At 40.3% G+C, this 21776-nt stretch overlaps 1 protein-coding gene across 12 annotated transcripts in view; it reads right to left on the minus strand.

Moving 5' to 3' along the window:
• RARB (retinoic acid receptor beta) overlaps positions 1 to 21776 on the minus strand; it is a 323260-nt gene that overhangs the window by 41219 nt on the left and 260265 nt on the right. For all 12 annotated transcript variants that reach the window (XM_032107895.1, XM_032107886.1, XM_032107923.1 and 9 more), the window contains one exon: positions 5485 to 5626. In XM_032107895.1, the coding sequence (XP_031963786.1) occupies positions 5485 to 5626 (142 nt within the window). The remainder of the gene's footprint in view (positions 1 to 5484; positions 5627 to 21776) is intronic.

Here is a 21776-nt window from a genome sequence, read left to right on the forward strand (position 1 = left end):
AAAAAATCATTTTTTATGTTATTTTCTTTAGCAGTTTATTAATTGCTGCCTGAAATACTTTTCTGAAACACAACGAGCTGCAAATGAATTCATGGGCTATTAATCTGCCGTACATGGCACTGGAGGGAAAGCTCATTAGGTGAGTTGATGCAATTACTGCTATTACATAACCATCTTCACAGAACATAGAGTAAATTATGGATAATAACATTCAATCTAAGTTGCTCCTTTAAACATTAAAGCTGGCAAGTGAAAGCTATGCAAAATCAAGGGTAAAGGCTAAAACACAGAAGAGGCAGACCTCAAAAGGAGAAAGGAAAAGCAGATCTGCTTCTTTGAAGACAAAAAACAACGTGAAAAGCAAGAGATGTTTGTTTAACCATGGGAAACAATGCACAACAAGTAGAACCCAGTTCTCTACAAGAGAATTTTAATTGTATGTAGATCATTTTCAGCCACCCAGCATAACAAAGCGTGCATTATCTCTGGCAGAGCACAGGCTGACACTAGAGCACTGTGGGTTTTGTTACAGGAAGACCCTTCCCTATCAGCTTTGCTCTCATATTAAAAAAACTCCCCACCGGTGACATTGAGAGTTTGGCATTAACTTTTAGAAGTTCCCAATCTGTCAGCCCGAAAAAAATAAATACAAGCTTTCCTATCTGATCAGCAACTGAAAAAGATCTCCAAAACAATCCATCCTTAAAAAACCAAATGAAAAATATGTGATCTCTTTGGCTTGGGCATAGCTTCCCCACTATCTATATTCTCCAATTCTTAATTTAATTAGTATTTTCACAGTTTACATCTTTCTACTTTCAAAGCACTTACAATACAAGATCTCCCAGCCCCTGTGAAAAGACATAATTTTCATCTCTCAAGATAGGAAAGACAGAACAATCAGCTTGTAGGGTTTAGAGAGAGGAATTAGTCCCAGAACAGAATTCAGGGGTTTGTGATTTCCACTCTGATATTTAGCTCCTGCCTCTTGAGAGAGCAAGTTAACAGGCAAGGCAACGACTCTGGAATTTTTGAAAAAGCCCCCAGCCACTGTGTGGTATTTAGGCATCCAGTTAAAAATCTAGCCTGTAGCAACGCAGAAACAATTCCTAAATCCAGTGCTTCCTGCTGGCTAAAAATAATAAAATAACCCCAGCTCAGTTCTGACTAACATCTAAATAAAGATTCCATGCATTCTAATTAATTCACTTTAAAATTACATCAGTGGAATCTGCATGAACTTCTCAAATGCAGCTATGCAGACTAGCCCTCCACTTAGCCACTCCGTGCAGATGGAATCATGCTTCATTAAGGAGTCTGAAAAAAATTAAAGAGAAATAATAAATACAAACATGACAGTTCCTCAAGTTGATATTTCCTGCTTGCCAATTTCAACCAGAATGAAAATAAGTAAATCCATTCATTCTATTGTTCAGTAGCAGAGTGTAATCATATGTTCCAAGAAGCATGAACATTTAAATATTATAAGACTCAACTCTGTGACAAAGAGAAACAGACATTACTGTGTGAGTTAAAAAAAAACCCCAACAAATACAGAGCACAGAAATCAGAGTCTCTCCTCTTCATGATAATTTCCCTGCATTCCCTCCCTTCCTTCTTCCCTCCCTCCTGAGAGGTTGGTTAATTGTAAGCAGATTTACAAATCTGAACATTGCTTCAGTGCACTGAAGTAATCTGGAACAAATCTGTGCATTTATAAACATAGTTTTGCTCTATTAGAGCTCACTGCAGACGAGGTTTATGCCAGTATAAAGAGAGCTCCTCGGCATCACACCCTGGTATGTGGGCTGGGTTGTGTCTGAGGGGACCCCAAAGACCATTAAGTACAGTGACAGTCCCTGCAGCCTGCACAGTTTATGAAAAAGGATGGAAATTGAAGAGCTGCTGGGCTAACCTGGGCAGTTGTGGCAGAAGGGAGCTCCATTTTCTTCCCCCTTACACCTTACAAAAAATCCAGTCTAGGTTCTCTTTCTGAGCAGGCTTCACCTTTCAAAGGGACCGTTGCAGCATCCTGCTTGAAAGAGTCCATTCTTGTCCAAGAGTTTTGCCCAGCTTCCTGTGTGCTCCCTTAATTGCAGGAGGCAGTGCAGTACGTATGACCCCTCACCAGCTCCAGAGCACCGAGGCCCCACAGCCAGGCAACAGCGAGCTGCTTGGTGACACCTGGGGTCACGCTGAGGATGGGGCTTCAACAGCAGCGTAGAGATCACGTAATAGAAGGGCAAAGGTTAGTTTCCTAAGGCTCTCCATCACATAATAAGCCACTGTTAGCCTTAGTAGCCTTCTCACTTCAGCAGCAGCAGCAAAAAGAATCACGTGTGATCACCGTTTGTCTCTACATGGTAATTAAAAAAACCAAACAGACCGGGAGGCTACGAAGGACAGAAGTCATTTGGAGTGGGGTCCAGAGCCTCAGCTGCACCTACAGTCCCCTAAGAGCCCTACATGAGCTGAGGTGGGATGGTCATACAACAATCCCCAAACCTGATGCAGTGCTGGTGGAGGGACTGGCTCCAGGCCCTGAACTGGGAGCTGCAGCTCAGGTTTCAGGGACAGAGCTCTGGAGTTTCGGAAGGAAGGGTATCTGATTAAAGACAGCAGGGCTTTATTTCAAGCTGTGTTTTGTCCTGCTGTAGGATGATAAGGCAGTCATCACTAAGTCCCCTCACACTCTTTGTCTTGCCTATCTGGAGCACAAACTTTTTGCAACGGGGACTACACAATGAAAGATGGTTCCTACACTAGTGGGATCCAGTTTCAGCGGGTCTTGCAGATATTATCACAAGGCAAATAGCTCCACTCCTGCCCTGGAGGTAGTGTAGTTATTGACCTCTCTTGATCAGATCAGGGGAGTAAAATGGGGTCGAAGATAGCCTTTTTCCCCCCTACATGAACAAAACAACCTATAAAGAAATGCAAATTCAGTGCATTCCTTCATCATCTCACTTCATTCTCTGAAACAAGATAAAAGCATACAAGAAATGTTCAGTATCTCTTCTCTTTCAAACACTGCACCCCCATTCTCAAACCCCTACTTATCACACTGGCTATGCACCCAGTTCCCATCTCTCCTCTGATGTTTGTGAGGAATGCTCATTAAGCTCAGAGGGAGCCACATATGCAGGTACTTTTGCATGCCCTTTAAAGGCAGAACAAATAAACACAGGACTGTAGCTTTTAAGCACAGATTACTCTGTATACTGAAAATCAGCATCTACTCCTCCTTAGCTCCTGGGAACAGACCTCGAGGTTCCTATCTGCAGGTGCCACCACGATTACTTTCCCCACTTGGGACTGGTTTGAGCATTGTAGGCTTGTTTCCCTGTGAGATTTCTCTGATACTTTTTTCTGTCCTTTGTTCATGGCTTTCATGTTACAAGGTAATAGAACTGTAAGAAGACAAAAAAATAAAATGTGAATAATGCACTGGGGTAAAAAGAAAAACCTCCATCTGGTAAGAAAAAGCCGAATGACAGATGTGCCTTTGTTTACATAAACTTCTAAAGAAATTGAGTTGAAACCTAGAGATACGTATGAAAGAAGGTCCGATAAGAAAATAGTTTCTCAAATCTCTTAAGAGATGAAAAGCTCTTGTTTAAGAAGGGATAACACAGAATCACTTCAGACTTAGTTCTTAAACCCAGAAGACAAGACACACTGCATTCAAACTGATGACATTTAAAATAATTTCTCTGTTCCTTTGCAAATGCCTTCTACAGAAATGCAGCCAGAGGACATCCCTCACTTCTCTCCAGGATCCTCTGTTCCCCCTCCAACCTGTTATCCCCTTTTTGGTGCCTGTAGAATTTTGAGATAAAGGCAACTGCCAAAGGGCAATTTCACTCAGTTCACCTCAGGGAACAGGCAGAGCAAAACCTTAATTCCTGCTGGCAAAGCTCCAGTTACCCTATGTGAGAAAACAATCCATCACCTAAAAGGCAGTAAGCTTTTATAGTTTATCCAAAATAACTTTGGTTAACATGTTAGAAATACTGCTGGTACTTCCAAAACCTACTCCGATGTGACGTTACAGCATTTAATAAGATTACTATTTCACGTCAGCAATAAAGTTCTTAGGAACTCAAGACCAACAAGCCCTCAGGTGAGAAAAGTGCTCTTTTTTCTCTTCCAAATTGCATCATACTGTTTTTATCAAAGAAAAAAAAAGCTTCATGTGCACAGGTAGATATGCAGTGAAACAGCTATCAATAAAATCCTCCTCATTCAATCTTACATCTTCGCATTTAGCCCACCTTCTCCTTTACTTCCATCATGGTCTCCACTCCAGCAGATCTATATCTAAGTATAGATAAGTGCACTTCAGGCACACAAGAAAACTAGAAAACCCAACAAGGACAGTGAAATAACTGAAATCCTAAGACCTCCTCCCCCAGTAGCCTGAAATTTTCCAATAACCACAACTTCACATTTCCATGAAAAGGAGCTGGAAACACAGCACAATGGTCCTAAGGATGGATCTGGTTCTTTCTTTACCTCTCAACACTCTTTCTCTGAGAGGAAAGAGAGGGTGGGAGACAAAATTAGGATGCAATGAGGAGGGACAAATATGACTTTAGGACCTCTTAGGTCCTGACCAAGTACAGAGAAGGGAACTACTGGGATGTCCCACATAGTTCAGGGATGTAAAATGCTGAAGATGAAAACCAGTTTAAATCACAGTTCAGACATAAATGCTTCAGCATTGTAAATTTTTCTTTTCCTGTGATCTTAAAATCTCTCCAAGAAACTCCTGTGGGTGAATTAAAGTTAAGAACTGGTGTTGGGCAATATTCCCTCTTCTCTTATGCACACACTGCAAATTTCTGTAGTGTTTATTACTTGAATTGACCTACTGACACCAGGAACATTGCTGATAGAAGTAAAACCCCTCAACAATCGAACAGATCACTATGCCAAGGACTTTTCTGCTACTGCAATCAATCCAATCAAAAAAGAGAAAGTTTTAGAAGCATTACCCCATGGGATTTGAGAAAGGCTTTTTAAGCTATATTTTCAGGCTTGATGGGGATATCAATAAACTGGAAAAAAGAGAATATCACATATTTCTACATAAATATTTTTAAATGTTAACTTAAAGGGCAAACCAGAAATTTCTAGAAAAGAAGGGAGATGAAAATCCTTTGGGGTTTTGGTGTGCTTGGCAGCACTTTTGCAGTCAGGTTTACTGGCTTTGCAGGTTTAGAGAATAGCATCTGGCAGCTCATTTCACCTTTCAGAGAGGGTCCAGGCAGTAAGAACACACAGCTTTTAGGTTGCAGAGTTAAGGACTCAGAAGTCTGCAAATTACAGGTCTAAAGTGGTGTACCAAATTCATACTCCTTTCCGTCCATATGAATACAGATACTGGCTTCAATCACATAATTGCGTAAGAATTTTTTCCCTGAGGATTGCCACATATATGGAGGATATGACAAACAATAAATTGTTTCTGAGACAACTTACATTCTTTGGACATTCCCACTTCAAAGCACTTCTGTAGTCTGCAGTACTGGCAGCGATTTCTGGTAACTTTATTGATAACACAGTTTTTATCTCTGTGACATGTGTAAACCATGTTCTTCTGGATACTCCTGCGGAAAAAGCCCTGTAATCAAGAAAAAAAGAAATCAAGTAAGCTTCTGAGCTTTCCATAAACCTTAGAGACAGGCACAAATGTTGCTTTAAAATAACAAAATAAATTCAAAGTTATGGCTGGAGTATGGCATCCTTAAAGACTCAATCTTACTATAATTTAGTGCTGTTTCTTGCAACATAAGACTCATCTCTTAAATAAAAAATAATTATCTAATGCAATCTAAGGCCAAAATAAACAAAGTTAGAACTAGTAAGAGCATTCAGGAAATTAAGTCCTAGATTTTACAAAATGCTCAAATAAAAATGGTTTGAGCTTATGAATGTAAGTAATGAGTTGGGTAAACAACAGCCTTCCTAACAGATCCACTTGGAAGTCAGACACTCATCCAATAACAAACAGACTCTCTCAGCCTGAAGGTCCCATCTATTTTTGTTACTGTAGAGATTCTCTAGCTCGAAGGCTGCACCTCAAAAGAAAAATAATTTGAAACCCAGGTCTCGTAACTGCTGAAATTCCTACAGCAATTAATGAGGCTTCTGCAGGTGGAAGAGTTCCAGTATCAGGTTATTGAGTTGTGAACTTGTAAAAGTTGCCAATCACAGCACTTTTTTTCTTACTCAGATACAGCTGTGAAAATAATCAACTAATTACAATGATCTTGAACAGAAATTAAAGAAACCTAGAGGTCTGGTTTGTACTTAAGGAACACCATTTGACTGAACTCCTCCTTTAACAAGTAAAAAAGAGAAAAATAGCCATAAATGGTAAGGTTAGGTGGCACAGAAAAAGGCAAAACCCAATTTAATTTCTTTATCTGCACTAAACCCCAAGCTTTAGATAATATCATGTAATAATGAAGAAAAAAAAGAGGATTACTTTAAGCATTTTAGAGCTCAACCCACAGATATTCAGCAAAAGTATTTCTGCAACAGACATTTGGAAATTTGACAGCACTATTTAACCTTCTCACTCAGATTTTGAAAATTGTTTCAGCAAGCACTAGGGTCAAATTTCAGTCAACATCACAGCATTATGGAAGAATAGTTAGCAATTTCATACTTGTTGGAGGGCTTCAGAGGTTAAAACTCTTCAACCAGCCACATGTTTACACCCTATAGGGAAGCTGTAAACTTGATGCCGCAGATGATAGCTCTGTGCCCACAATGTATTTGTCTAAAGATGCAATCACGGAAAGCTGTAAAATTGGCTCTTCTCAAAGTGCTCACCGAGATACGTGAGCAGTTCAAAAGACAAAACCCCTGTCGTTCAGAGCTAACTGGGAGACTTTCTGGCTGTATGATCAGGGAGTGGTAGGGCAGGAAGTAAGGGCTGGTCATAAATTCCTTGCACAACCAACGTGCTATAGATGCTAATGTTATGAAAATACCTCAGATTCACTCAGAACTGAAAAATGCCTCCTGAATCACGTAACCCCTGGCAAAAGTTTTCGGCAGCTCTTGCACAGACAAGCCTCATCCTGAGGGTTAGCTCCGATTTAGGAGATATTTAATACTACCATCAAAGAGGAAAATAAAAACTCTCCACATCTTTTCCTTAAGCTACTGGACACAGAAGAAGAATTTAAAGTTATTTGTTTGGATAATTAAAACCTTTCAAGTTATCAATAAACACTGCTATTTTATATTCTACACTTCTGATCATTAACACTGTTTGAAATGGCAAGTATGGCAAGCATATGTACATTTGTTTACTTGCCAAAAAGAAAATTTATGGTAATATTCACTCCTTTCTTGCTTTGGTATTCCCCTAACTGTGATGCCTGGCTCTGGGGTAATTGCCGATGTGGCTAACAACAACAGTGAGGCATCTACGGCATCTATTTTGGTTTAATTCAACAGGCAGAAAGTGTGAGCTGTGCTGGTTCAAGAGTCTCTCTACAGCTTATTTGGTCATCACTTTCTAGCTGGAAAGATGCAGGAAAAGCCAAGACTGGTAATTTCTATGGCAGCCTAATCCAGTGCTGCTGCAGGTGATTTAACACCCACAGCCACCGATGCCATTACTCTCCTACCACCAGCCTGACAGGGCAAGAAACAAAATGGCCCAAATGAACAAGTCACCCGATACTGGAAAAGAAGAAACAGCCTTCTCCAAATATATCTGTACTTTACCAAAATATAACCAGTAGCTAATGGCACCTACTGATTAATGGGTTGTTCTGACATATAGCTGCAGGGTGTGCATCCTTATAAGCCAGGGTTTAATTACAGCCCATCAGGAAGAAAAGCAGAGGAGGCTGCCTCAGTCCCTACTAGACAAAGTTGACCACACAACCCAACTGAAAAACGTGATCCATCTGCCGACAGCAAGTATAAAGCATTCATGAACTCATTACTAATAAAAAAGGCTTAAGAAGAACAACTTTGGAAAAAGCAGATCTCCTGGTTGAAATGAAGACAGTTTCCTCATCAGCCTAATCTCCCCAGGCAATCTCCTCCACAGAGTGAAAGATAAAGAGGAGGATACTAATTGTGGAAGCTTTGACTGCTGTTTTACAAATTACTTTTTAACACCTGTATTTGATTTTCTTCCTGGAGTTACTCATGGAACATAAATAAAAATGAACTTGTTTACATAAAATATTCAGGTGAAAAAAAGGTGTAATGTGGTCTTGGTCAAAACTAAGGACATGGTTCTCAACAGTGTATTAGTGCCCACTCAGAAGTATCCTTCCCCAAGACAGCACTGGGATACCACTCCTTGTAAGATTTGTGGCAAACTCATTTTAAAAGCTCAGTGACACGTCATCAAAAAGATTCGATTTTTAAATTTTTCTCTGGACAGGCACTAAGGTTATAACTATCTTTGCACACAAACCCCAAGCCAAAGCCACCCTAGGGGGAGGGCACTGGTGGGTGAGGAGCATTATTTGCTGGGTGCTGGGGCTCACTTTCCCCACCTGCCTCCAGATGCCTGGTGCTGGGCAGCCACAAGTTATGGCTGGCACTGCAAGCAGGGTCATGCTTAGAAACATTTCCTGAATCTGGGCTGAAAAAACAGAGTGTCCTGTCTTTCCCTCTGCAGGGGTTTGGACCCCAACTGCAGCTCTGCAGCGAAAGAAAACCATGCAGGACACAAGGATGGCGGGGCAGGTGCTTGCTGCCCAGTTAAACAGAACGCATTTAAACCCTTTCAAGGCCGGGTTCCAAATAGCACAGGTATAATAACATTGACCTTCTCACTAAAAATACTGAAGTTAGAACCAACCCTAAGTTTTCCTCCAAGTGCTTTTTGTCAAATGACTCCCATCTGATCTCACAACCCCAACAGTTTATTCATAAACCAAGAAAATCCAAATGTGACCTGACCTTAAAAAGTTGTCAGCAACTTCAGAGACTGAAAACCACCACTGCTTATAAATTAATCAACTTCTAGTGCCTATTGGCTGTTGGAAAACAATATACTACCTACTATAATGCAGTCACATCAAAATGAATCTGCTTGGCTGAATATTTACATGAGCTATTTTTTATGCAAATATTTTAGCATCCCGTCCAAATTAACACCCTGTGATGGGAGATGAGACACTCCAGTGCCAAAATCAATCACAAATTATTCTTTCTTTGTAATTTAAAATGCCTTATGAATATAAAAAAAATCCCATTCTGTGAGACATAAAGCATTACTGTCATACATAATTGTTTTTGATAGCACCTACAAAGTACCTGAATTTAAAGTGGAGGAAGCTACTGAAGGTGTATCAGGAACAGTGATTTACTCCGATATTCCTTTTATCCTCAACTTTTGAAAGGAACATGGACCTCATGTTTTTATTTTAGAGAAGACAAAGCTTTGTGGAAATCACACTTTTGAATTAATTCTGTTTTTCTGAGCTGCTTTTATCAGCATCCTTTACACAGAACATTTTGGACAAACATTTCAATTTTTAATCTCATCTTTTCTGTGTATCACACCATGCTCCTCCCAGGCCCACCAATCTTGTTATCTTAATGGATGACAGATAGAGTATCACTCTGACCATGCCACATTAGGCATGCTCATTTACCGAGTGCAAGGAAAAAATGCTGAGTATAAATTATTCAGAAATCTATTGTATCAGCGTGTGTTCCCTGAGCATCCACCAGTGGCAGAGCAGGCAGATTATTTTTCACTTTTAATTGTGTTGATATCTTATCTGCCGCACTGAAAGCAGAGAGCGATATGTGAAACCATACGTATCAGGCAGCAAACAAACCTGGCTTCCTAGGTCTATTGCATAGAAGTAAATAATCTATTTAGTCAATCCAACCTCAACACGATGCCGAAGAATACACCTCATCCCATTCACCACTTACTGTTGTAGCAGTTGCCTGTGAATGAGTCAAACTTTGAGAGCTCAGTACAGAACAGAGTGCCCACAGAGAACATTAACTATTTCAGTAATATTTTGAATCCCATTATGCCACTGGCTATCTGAATACAAAGGACTGCATTAAGGATGAGCCCTCAAGAAAAGGTTAAGTGTTTAAACTTACTATGTCTTACAGATTTGTTAGCATGAACTGCTACTCTTACACATTTGATAGGGAATCTGTACAACTCCCTCTCCTTCACTGTCCAGTTGATTTTGGCAAGGCAAATGATTTAGAGCTCAAGTTATGCACATGCATGAAGAGATGGATCATTTCATCTCAACAATGTCTTAAAAATATTTTGCCAGCACAGGGCATGCCAAGTCTTATTTGCAGGCATAGTGGGCTCACAAGCTGAAAACTTGCACTGCAAGCCAGGGACAGGGTAATCAGCAGAGAAGGGCTATTGCAAGCTCAATCTGTTTGAACAGCCTGCTCGGTTCATCTGGTTCAGCTTTGATTACCCCCAAATACAGGCAGCCAGCTATGACTCCTGCAGATTTAGAGGCCATTCTTTGGTAAATTTGCAAAATAAGCTTCTGAGTGAAGCATATTGCTACTTTATCGTAAAAGAAACAAAGGAGTAGGAAGGACTTTTCTATGGCACAGTTTATCAGTCATTTATAAACTCAGACTGAGCTCTCAGAGGAAAGATAAATACCTGTAATAACTGAAAAGAAAATCCAACCCACCACACACCTGAAACCTCTGCCCTTAGCTTTATTCCGAAATAGGGCTGGGCAAATATGTGCACTTTTTACGAAAGAAATGTTTGTGATGCATGGCCTCTTTTCAATCACTCTATTTTAATCATTTAAGTTACCCTCTATCCTTGTTAACCCTGTAAAATGTATTTAGAGAAGGTAAAGCCCCATTCCTGCTCTCTCTGGAGCATCAACAGACATTTAAGGTACATCTCAGTGACAGCATCTGCACAAAACTGCTTTGTTCTTTGACCAGGGAATTGCCCAGGTACCTACATGAACTAAATGTAGTTTGCAGTATTTTTATTAACTAGTGGCAGCAGTCATGGAACAAAAAATCCCTTCCTCACCAAATCCTGGTATCCGATCAGCAATCAAGCTAGGGCAAAGACACACAATTTTTAGTTGTTAACCAGGAATATTTGCTCTGGGAGGCCTTGGTAACATGCAAACCCACAACTGGAGTTGCATAGAAAAGCTTATAAAAGACTTACAACCCAGCATATGCTGTTCAGTCATACCATATAGACAAAACACACTGCAAAATGGCTGCAGCCAGAACAGGAGACCCCACAAGTAATGAAAGCTACCAAAACAGCTATCTAAAAGGAAGCTCAACTGAGCTTATTCCCAGTTGCACAGCACTTTTCCAGGATGTCTGCGCTGTCTATCACACTTTGGAAGTCACGGCTTGCAGAATAAACAAATTAATTATCTGACATTGTGGCTGGAAACCACCGCTGGCACAAAATGGAAGCAGCTACAACAATAAGTAAAGGAAGGCTTGCTGCCAGAAAGCAGGGAAATTGTGCTGCTGATGTACGTCAGGGCAGGACAGGCAGAACTTGGCAAAAACAAATGAAAAAATCCTGTTAAATGCCAGTAGCTGGTAGAGAGCACCTAGAGATGCCAGCCAGCCAGTGGTGGAGGAGCTCAGCAGCAGCCCGCCCTGGGAAGGGTTCTGGCTTTGTTTGTCATTGCTGGTATTTCCAGCTTGCCCTCCACAGTTCTGCTTGTCTAGCCATTTACTCTGTAGATGAAGAGCAGTCCTAAGATTCCACACCCAAAGAAACCTAAATTTTCTCTGGAAACCAGTGTGGCGGTGATTTTCATTCTTTTTAATTGACAGAACTCAAAACACAATAAAAATAAGCAGCTGTCATCCCACATCTTGCATATGGAAATACAGACCTGTGCACCTAAGAGCAACCCACTCTGGGGAAAAAAAGGTCTATTATCTTTTCATTGTTGTAGCACAAATGGAAAAGTTTGAAATATCTCAGGATTTTCTCATTTCTTAAAAAGAGAAAAGGGCCCAAAGGACATGGACGAGCAGCTGAGGAACATGTCACTCCTCTCTAAGCTACCACAGTGGGGATACTCATCTGCAACGACAAAAAAGTTGCCAGCAAAGACAGAGCAGGCCATGTTTGATAAATCCTAATAGTTTCTAAGGTGAAAAAGGTCTTATGGGCTTCACAGGGGAAAAAAAAAAAAAAAAAAAGAAAATTCTGATGACAGAGCTTGAAGAAAATTGTTCATGGGGCTAGTAATGCCAATTAGCCATCGGCCCCTGGTGAGGCTGGAAAGAAACACCATTTTTTATTGTGCCCCATGACAAAGCATTTTCTGATTCCACAAACCTTGGTTTAATGTTAAAAACATGCCACAAACCATCAAAACATTGACTACTTTTTTTTTTCTGGGGAGTTTGAAACACTTCTGCTGGCCAGCTGGCAGAGAGGCAGCTACCAACAAAACGGGGAGATGTGTTCCATCAGCTGCAAATCTGCAACAACCGGATTCTTCCAGCAAGGGTACCACGGCATCCCTAAGACTACGCACATATTTTTCCACAATTTCGATTTTTACTGAACTCCTGACCTTTTTAGCAAACATGTCAAAGTCTCCAGACAGAACAGTCATCACCTTGAAACAATATGTGAGGGGAAAGAACGGCTGAGATTTTCTGCTTCTCCACTTCAGTGATTTAAACGGAGAGGAAGGCGCTGGTATGCGCTTCCATCTGCTTTTTTCAAATTAAGAAAAAAAAGGAGATGGAATGTATATAATTAAAAAGTTACAGTTAACTTCCTTTCAGTCATGTCTGTAGGATGATTTTTGGCCTGCTATGAAACTCCAGATGGGAAGAGTAATGAATATAATTTAATACAAATAACAGGAGATCAAAGAAGTGCTTTTCTGAGTTATTTCCCACAGTTTAATGGAGAACTCAGGAATGAATTATCGCATTTTGCTGTTGTTTTATATTTTTGTTTATGCAAATCAATTCCCTTTAACCTAATTTGTGAAGGATCAGACCTATAACCCAATAAAACCATAAAATGTCACTAGGATGGTTGTACAACTGGCTAGCACTTATCCAAAAGGCTGTATGTTGCTAACTGCTCATCGTTTTTTTCCTCTCTTCCCCTCCAGTGCCTCAGGATTTATACCACCAATTAAGACAATAATGAGTGCCCCAGGTTGACCTCCCAGGAGCAAGAATTAATTAAGCGCAGTATTTCTTCGTAAAGAATGACACTTTTCCAAACCATTTATGTAGCTGCCCTCCTGCATGGAAGCACTGTATCACAGAAGACTTTTCAAATTGTTATCCCTCAATCGTCTGACTGATTCTGGTTTACGCTCATAATTCGTGTCTTTGTTTTTATCCACTGGGTTTTCAGATGGCTGGAGCAGGGGGACCATCTTCTTTGGACAATGTCACAATTTTACTAGGATGCACATGGGGAGTTTTTTTTGCACAGAGCTACAATGGAAAGACACTGAACAACAGCTACTCTAACAAAGTAGTGGACCTCCTAGTAAAAACAAACAAAAAATCTCCACCAAGCTATGCTCATGCAGTGACATGCAGGTTCCTGCAGCAGGCAGGACAAGGAAAAGACTCATGTTAGCTACAGAATTACCATGCTGCAATTACTTGTACAAGTCTCTCAAATTAACCTCTCCATTTAGCTGCTTGGCAGAGATGGAAACGTGAAGAGGAAAGGGCAAGCTCAAACACAAACCTACATGGGAGAAAGAAGGGGTGTGCGTGCTCCAAGGAAATTCCCCGCACAGGCAGGCTTTGTGTCCTCCTTCTTTTCCCCTCCCAGCCTTCCCCACAAAGGCTTGCAGAGTTCCCGCATATATTTGGCAGCAGAGTTATTTATCAGAAGAGGCACAGGGATTTTATTTAATTGTCAGCCAATACAAAAATCCCTGCATTTCTGCACCATCTGAAATTTATAGCGGCGCTAGTTTCTTTCCCGCTATCAGCAACCGAATGTTTACAGCTCAGCTGAAACAATAATGCAAACTATGCCACAAATATTTATATATGCCTGCAAGCTGGCCGAGGTGCAATTCCCCTCGCGCTAGCAGAGAGATCTGCACAGTTTGCATGCACAGCCAGCTGTTCCCTGCTCTCGCCCCAGCTGACCTGGAGCCAATGCAGCAGCCCAGCCTGAGCCTGGCTGGCTGGGTGGGTGCCTGTGGGTGCTGGCAAAGAACTGGCTTTGGCCATGCCACAGCATGGCCCCTGCTTGCCTTCAACATCCAGCATGCTTCTATTCTCTTTGACCTGGGAGGAGTTTTAAAACGTGCCCGATCCGCAGCAAAGAAGTTTCTGATGAGGTATGAAGTGACATGTGAAAACAATGCAGAAAGAAACCTAAAAATACTCAGAAGAAATAACATGGACATAAACATGCCAAAATAAACCAGATGTCTTGAGCATTATGCTTCCTGGTACAGTTTTCAGGCATCTATCTGAGTGACTCATCAACACACATTCATTATCTCCCCATAATTTTTTTTTTGCTCTTAGTTTTGACAGTTGACGTCTAAACAAATATGTTGTACCAGATCTCTTGAAATCTGGCAAGTAATATCTTGTACTTACTACTTTATGCTGCACTCTCATTCCCCTGTGTTCAGCAACAAAGAAACTCTGCTAATATAGAGCTATCCACTAAAATCCTCTAAAGCCTAGAGTTTAGTGAAACTTGGATGCCTGGAGACTAGAAAACAGAGTTCAAGTAAACACCCAGAAATATGCAAGTCTGGCTCTCTAGTACTGGCAGTAGTCAAGGAAAATTACCTTTCCACACTGCAGCTGAAACTCATTACCAAAGGCAACAGCAGAGGGATGAGTTGGAGCTGGACCAACTTGGAAAACCCACCATTTTTAAGAGTGAGATGGTGGCCATATCCCCCTGCCCAGTTTCTGTACACAGTCAAAGCACCCACGGTCAAAACAGTCTGGACAATATGGGAAAGCAGGCTGAGAAAGGTGGATGAAATGCAGTCTTGTGCCAGTACAAGGGATTAGCAACTGCAGAAACAGAGCCAGAGGAATCAACTGACTAGTTCCTCCAAGCAATAAAGACTTTTAGGGTAACACTAATCGGAGAGATGCATCTTGTTGCAAACCCCAACACAAATCATACTGAGATGCTGAAAAAGCATCACAGCTTTCAGGACAAATGCAGTGCTGCATCCACCTTGACCGGTGGATCATTCAGCCAAGCTGTAGGGAAGCAAGGGAGAGTCTCAGACTGGGCAACTTTAACAACGAGAAAACATGACCTTTCAGAGATGAGTGAATGAACTGGAGCTGATTAATCAAACACAGGAAAATCTTAGCAAGATGTTTTCCTGTTTTCTCCCTCCCCTGCCAGACTTCAATCAATGGCCAGATTCAAGCACAGAGCTCATATAATCACAAGACGATCATTCTTTCGGTTTACGAAAATCACATGGACTTAGAGTAAGATGAAAGGTCTTTTTAGTTAGTTCATCCATTTGGTTCCTGGATGCTGTGCTTGCATCTCTCCTGTTCACCTAACGCTCCCTTTTCTTTCCTTTAAAAAAAGTATGTAGTTTTCACTTTTGTTTCTGTACATGTAACAGTCTCTGGGCATTACTATCGACAAATGTGGACTGGGCAAGACCATTTGCAGCAGCATCTGAGAAATGCCTTGATCCCCTGATCCAAAAAAAACCCGTAAAAAATGGTAGTTCTTATTCATTTAAAAAATGATGGCTTGCAGAGCTCTCTCTCTTACATGCTCTGCTTAAATATTGCTAAATCTGGAGCACTGCCATTCTTTAGGACCAGCAGAAAGCATGTAAGGATCACGGTGCACACTGAAGCGAGGAACTAATAATTTGCATATATATTTATCACAGGTGCACAGGGCTCCAAGCAAGGCAAGCACTCCAGAGACAAGGAAGACCTCTCCCCTGTTTGGAAGATTCATCTGGAGAGCAGCCAGCCAGGACACTCGCAGGAGGAGTGAACAGTAGCCCATTGGAGTGGTTACGCCACAGCTATAAATCTCTGCTTTCCCTGTTAAGCGCCTGGGAGGAGGGAGAGGGAACCAGCCACAGCTGACAGTAATGGGTCCCATTAAATTGTCGCTTTTAAAGAGACTCTAAAACGAGAACGAACTTGCTTCATAAGCATTTGATCAGTTTCCCTGACACCAGGCAATGGCAGACCCTGCTCACGTGCACTGGCTGGGGGCTGCTGGCTCTCCCCTCCGGCACTGGGTTCTGAATAGCTGGAGTGAAATCACTGACTGCATTTACAGCCAACCAAATCTACATTTTTGGCACTACTTGCAACTGTGTCTCACCTTATAATTTATGTATCCATTATTCTAGACAGGGAATCCAGAAACAATATATTTTTTCCCCTCTAAAGTATAAGTATTATGATCCAGTTTTTATTTCATAGTAACTTTTCCCACTAAAATATATTAAATGAGAAATTTTAAGCATGGCCACGTGAAATCATAAGGGACTTTATATACAAAAATGTTCTTCTCCTTCTCAGCTGTCTCCTGAATTGAGCTGTGGAAACCGTGGGGGCTCCTGCTTATTATCAAAAGGAAGAACAATTTATGAGTAGGGACTCTGAATATTTGGCAAATCAGCTGCAGCAGCACACCAGTTAAACAGTTTCTATGCCAATATACCAAAAGTACCAATTACAGAATTGGGTGCACGACTTCTTTAAAACTACAAGTTTTCATAACTGGAGTACTGAGATGCACAGGTGTCACACCTAGAGGTGTCCCCTGTATGTGGGAAGTTCCTCTGAAAAAATAAGAATAATCTGAAACAGGAAGAAGGACACAACATGTATATAATTTACATTATTCTCAGGAGACAAGGTATCCATATTTCAAGACTACAGCAAAATCTTGATACAAAGAGGGAAAGATAGGCACACAGCTGTAAACTCAACTTTGTCAGTTTCTGCTCTTTTTAATGGGTACTCAAAAGTGAAAGTTTTTTTTTAGTAAGGCATTTGTTTTGTTTTACAGGACAAAGAAAAAGAAGAATGTATATAATAAACAAATTGGATAAAGAATCTCTAAAGCTGACTTCACTGGAAATACTGAATCTCAGAAAATTACATCCAGTTGTCTTTTCTGCTACAGCAACAGACAAAGACCAGCTCCACAAATCTGAACAGCTCTGGGATCCATGGTACAAATTCAATTGCACTCCATTTCCAGAAGAATCTAAAGCAAATACCCCTCTAGGAAATTTTCTCAAAGGAACACTTCATTCAGGATTAGAAAGAACCTCTGTTTCCATTATCAGGTCAATCAGTAAGTGCAGATGGCAATGGAAGGCCACTTTCCAAGGCCAAAGTATTCCTTCAAATTGGGAAGCTGACCATTTACAAACTGGATGATGGTCTACAATAACCAGAAAATATAGATAGGTGTATCTTTCAAAATAAATTCCAAAATTGTAGCAAACAAAGAGCATCTGAATAGCTACTTAATACATAAGTGTGAACAGAATTAGATAATGATTAATTCCATTTTCTACCATTATGAAAGCCCTTAATTTTGGATTTACTTCTCTAAGACGTGCCAATCAGAGAGGCTTTAAGTACTTGCTAAGAAACCTACAATTTGAAAAGATGCCTAAAGTAAGCACAGCAGTGACCTCAACCATCTCTCCAGCACCAAAATCACACTCAGAGAGAACTACTCTTGGCAAACTATTCTACTATTTTTTTCCTCCAGGAAAAACAGCGCACTTTCTTATGGGGTGCAGCAAGCTATCCTAAATCTAAATTCAACAAATCAATTGTATACCCTTCTCTATCAATTTTTCATTAACCAGACTTTATTTTAATAAAGTTCCAGAGTTAGAAAGCTAGTTCATTGTAATTTTATACATTTGCAATTGCATAAATGTGGCACAGTATAAAAAAAAAAAAAGGAGGCTAGTACTATCATAAGAAAATCTCAGAGTATTTAATTTCTGAGATGTTTGGTCTGATATTCCTATTTCCTTTACTGGATTACCTCTGCAAACAGTACTTTTAAAGATCATATTATAAAATCTTGTGTTAAATATGGTGGAAAGCCGCATTTTTTCCTACATCTGTACAATTTGCAGGGCATGTACAGGACAGCCTGTACTCTACAACTATAATTAAAGGCCACATGTGGTCCTTAAACTAATGGAGAGGTATGAAATAGATTGACAAGATGAGAACAAAATAAAAGGTTTTTCCCTCTTTCTAGTGAAGAAAATTGAAAAAGTAAAACCCATTAGAACCTAGTGACAGGAAAATAAAAACATACTCCACATTCCCTGCATGCAAACCTCTCAGCAGGCAAGTGTGCCAGCCAGAATTGCAGCCCACCTGCTTCTGGCATCTCTAGTCGGTACCTCACGGCGCGATTTGCATCGATGGCACTTCTACGTGAGCATCTAATTTACTTAATTCTGCTGAAGGTGTTGTAAACCACACACACTTTACTGACCCAGTGTGAGCCCGAGCTCTCTCAGCCATTTGCTAATAAGCCACAACAGCTATGGGCAGGTGAAATCTGGATAGAAATGTGACAAATGCATCTACAAGGACCCTTCATCATCCACCTTGGTGAGAAACCATGATTCAACTCCAATAACAACATGTCAATGCACATATAAATTTGAAGTTTTTTTCTTTTTACAGTGTATATTCTGAGGTAGAGAAAGGCATAGACGCTACCAAAAGAGTAAGACTCAACAATTTTAGTTTCTTAATAATAACAGTGAAAAACCTGTAATTATTATGGACTGGTTAGTGTCCAAACACCCTGAAAAGATATGCAAGGTCAACAGGACTAAAGGCTACATTTATATCAGGAAATGCTCTTGGAACAGTCACGGGCACTATGGCTTGCTAGCATATGATGGGACAGTCCACATCTACCTTAGTCAACTCCTTTGGCCTCTGAAACAGGACAGTTGCACCCAAACTGTACACAGGGGATGCCTGCCTGCAGGAGGAACACTACTTGGTACCAGAAACCTTCCAGGTACACAGCACGGCAAAGCTGTGCCCCAAAATGTGGCTGGTCACAACACACCAGAGTTCACGAGTCAGACACTGCTGTTCTTTTTTGAGAAAGCCTTCACTGATGGTATCAGGAATTTTATGAGAGAAGGGAGTGCAAGATTTAAGCCAAACAACTATACATCATTATTTGACAGTTCATGGAAAATAAGAGAGTACTTTCCAGTTCCTGTTTCCACAGGACATTAGCCCTTGTGCTCACAAATAAGTGGAGCAGGAGGGTTAGCACAGTTAGAAAGTTAATTTGGGATAATCTCTGCGCTTTTATTGCACCAGCATGGTTGCCAGAAAAAATTACAGTAATTAGTAAAAGACAACTATTCTCACAGCTTAAGATGAACCCTTGGTCTATGACAAGGCAACAGGCAGGGAAATTTACAAAAATTTACATTTTTGCTATCTGTCATAGTTAGCAAGCAGTTTTATTTCTTCATTCATGGCATTCACACAACCCAGGGAGTGATTTTAATAAACCTGGTAAGAAAATTTTTTTATTCCTGATCCCATCTATTTCATCACGTTTGCTTGCTCTCAGAGTGCTTCCAATTAATATATACTTCCCCATCTTAAAATTTTTGAAACAAATTCAGGATTTATCAAAAGTTTTATCTCCCAAACAACAACAAAAAAAGAACCAAGAACTTACTGAAACAGGTACCACCTTTTTCACAGGGCATCGGACTTCTTGGGTTTGTTATTTGAAAAGCTAAAATTTCAACAATGGCATTAAAATAATCAGGTCTCCTCTGAGAGCACGGAATGAATAAAATTTCCAGGTTTTCAGTACTACATTTAAAGCAATTGCAACCCATTTAGTGTCTTTCTGCATATGGCACAGCTTTCTGCAAATGAATGGCTTGGAATGTTGCTATGCTGTGAAGTGCTTACAGTTTAAGATTAGATTATATTAACAGCATGCAGAAATGTATTTCAAAATACATTTTTCACCTTCTAAAAAGTATTGTTGATTTAACTGAAACTAGAAGCAATTTTCCATGATTTGAGGCATTTTTCATAGCTGTGCATGGATGACAGCATGCATCTCTACTGCTGGCACTGTCACTAATACAGCCTAAATGGAGACGAATACAGCTTGATCATTCAAGCTGATCTATATTTTTCTTTGAACCAACAGAAGCTTTTCCAACTGCATTGCTGCAAACAATGTTACTTCTTCCCCTGATACAAATCATACTGTGCACATATTTTTAACATTACATTTCTTACTTTCTGTTTCAATCGTAGGTGATTAAAACATGCAGAGAAAACAAAACCAAATACATGGAATGTTAGTTAGCTAGTTTTATGAAGTGTGCTTTTATTTTTTACTGCTAAGTAGCTGAGAAAATTCTATGTCTGGATCCTAAATTCCCTATAAAGAGGCATAAATATAGGCTTAAATATAATTATATTATAGCTAGAAGCTAACATGTGCAAGAGTCATGTTATCAAAAAGAACTGCTCCTTAAGATCCCTCCACAATCCCAGAACCGCCTAAGAAAATGCAAATCTGTTCTCACATGATATAAGAGATATTATTAAAAGGAAAAGGCATCTGTCCCAAAGGACACTGTTCCATAAAGGAAACTTTTTTATAACAATCCATAAAATATTTTAGGTCTCTCAGCAACATTTCTCGCAGACCAAAGCATAGTATCATAGAATCATGATATCATTTAGGGTGGAAATAATATTCTTGCCATCAAACTTCAAACAAATAAATAAAATGAAAGCCAGTTCCTCTCTCTCTCTCTCTCTGTAGCATTTTGCAAGCCAGTTGTTGTACCAATGCTGATCAGGGATTCATGGCCTGCAACAGGAAAACCCCAAGCTCCTCAGCTTCCAGAGGGACATAACCACGGGGAACATAATCTCAGAGAACACTAACACAGTTGTGCTTGAGCACCTAACCCAAAGGATCATGGGGACAGGCTGTTCTGGAGGGTGACCCAGAGCAGGTCTGGTCTAGATGCTTTGAATCAGCAATCAGAGGAGCTTCTCTCTCTCTTAATAGACTGCAGAAAGCCCAGCCTTCAAAGTTAGGCAAGTAATTTCGGGCCTCAAGCGGTGGGACTGCCTCACACCACATCTGTAAGTGATTAAGTAAAAACTGTAACAAAATGACAGCTTTTCTCCTAAGCTTAGCATTGTAAGCTTAACAGCAAATTTGGATAAAGCAAAAACTTTCATTTTCTCTCTTTTCTTTTTTCCCCCATGTGTATTTTATCTTTTTTGGGGAGTCAGTCCTACAAAATTACAGACCTAAATGTCAAGGTTTATATCAATGCCTGTTTTTCCATACTGCTTCAAGTCTTTGGCATAATAAAAATATATATTTGAGTCAGGAATATGTCAAACAAATAGACATATTATCATAGCTGAAGACCCTTGAATATATATTAAATGTGGCTACCCTTTTAATTTAATGATCCCAGATTAGATGTGAGTCTATATGAAAACTTTGATGGAAGGAAAGCTATCCTTATTTTATGATAAAAGCCAACTTGGAATCACTCAGTATTGAAGCAGATTTATCTACATTTTAGCATCAATAACAGGCAGAGAGGCATCTTCATCATTCAGACAAAACTGCTGGACCGCAAACCTACCCTCTTACATGCTGTGCTGTCTTCTCCCATGAAACTGCTCTAGGCATCTTTGCTGCCCACCAAATTCAAGCCAGTAATCCGGGCAGG

This window comes from Corvus moneduloides, chromosome 1 (genome assembly GCF_009650955.1).
Source record: "Corvus moneduloides isolate bCorMon1 chromosome 1, bCorMon1.pri, whole genome shotgun sequence".
NCBI classification, from domain to species: Eukaryota; Metazoa; Chordata; class Aves; order Passeriformes; family Corvidae; genus Corvus; species Corvus moneduloides.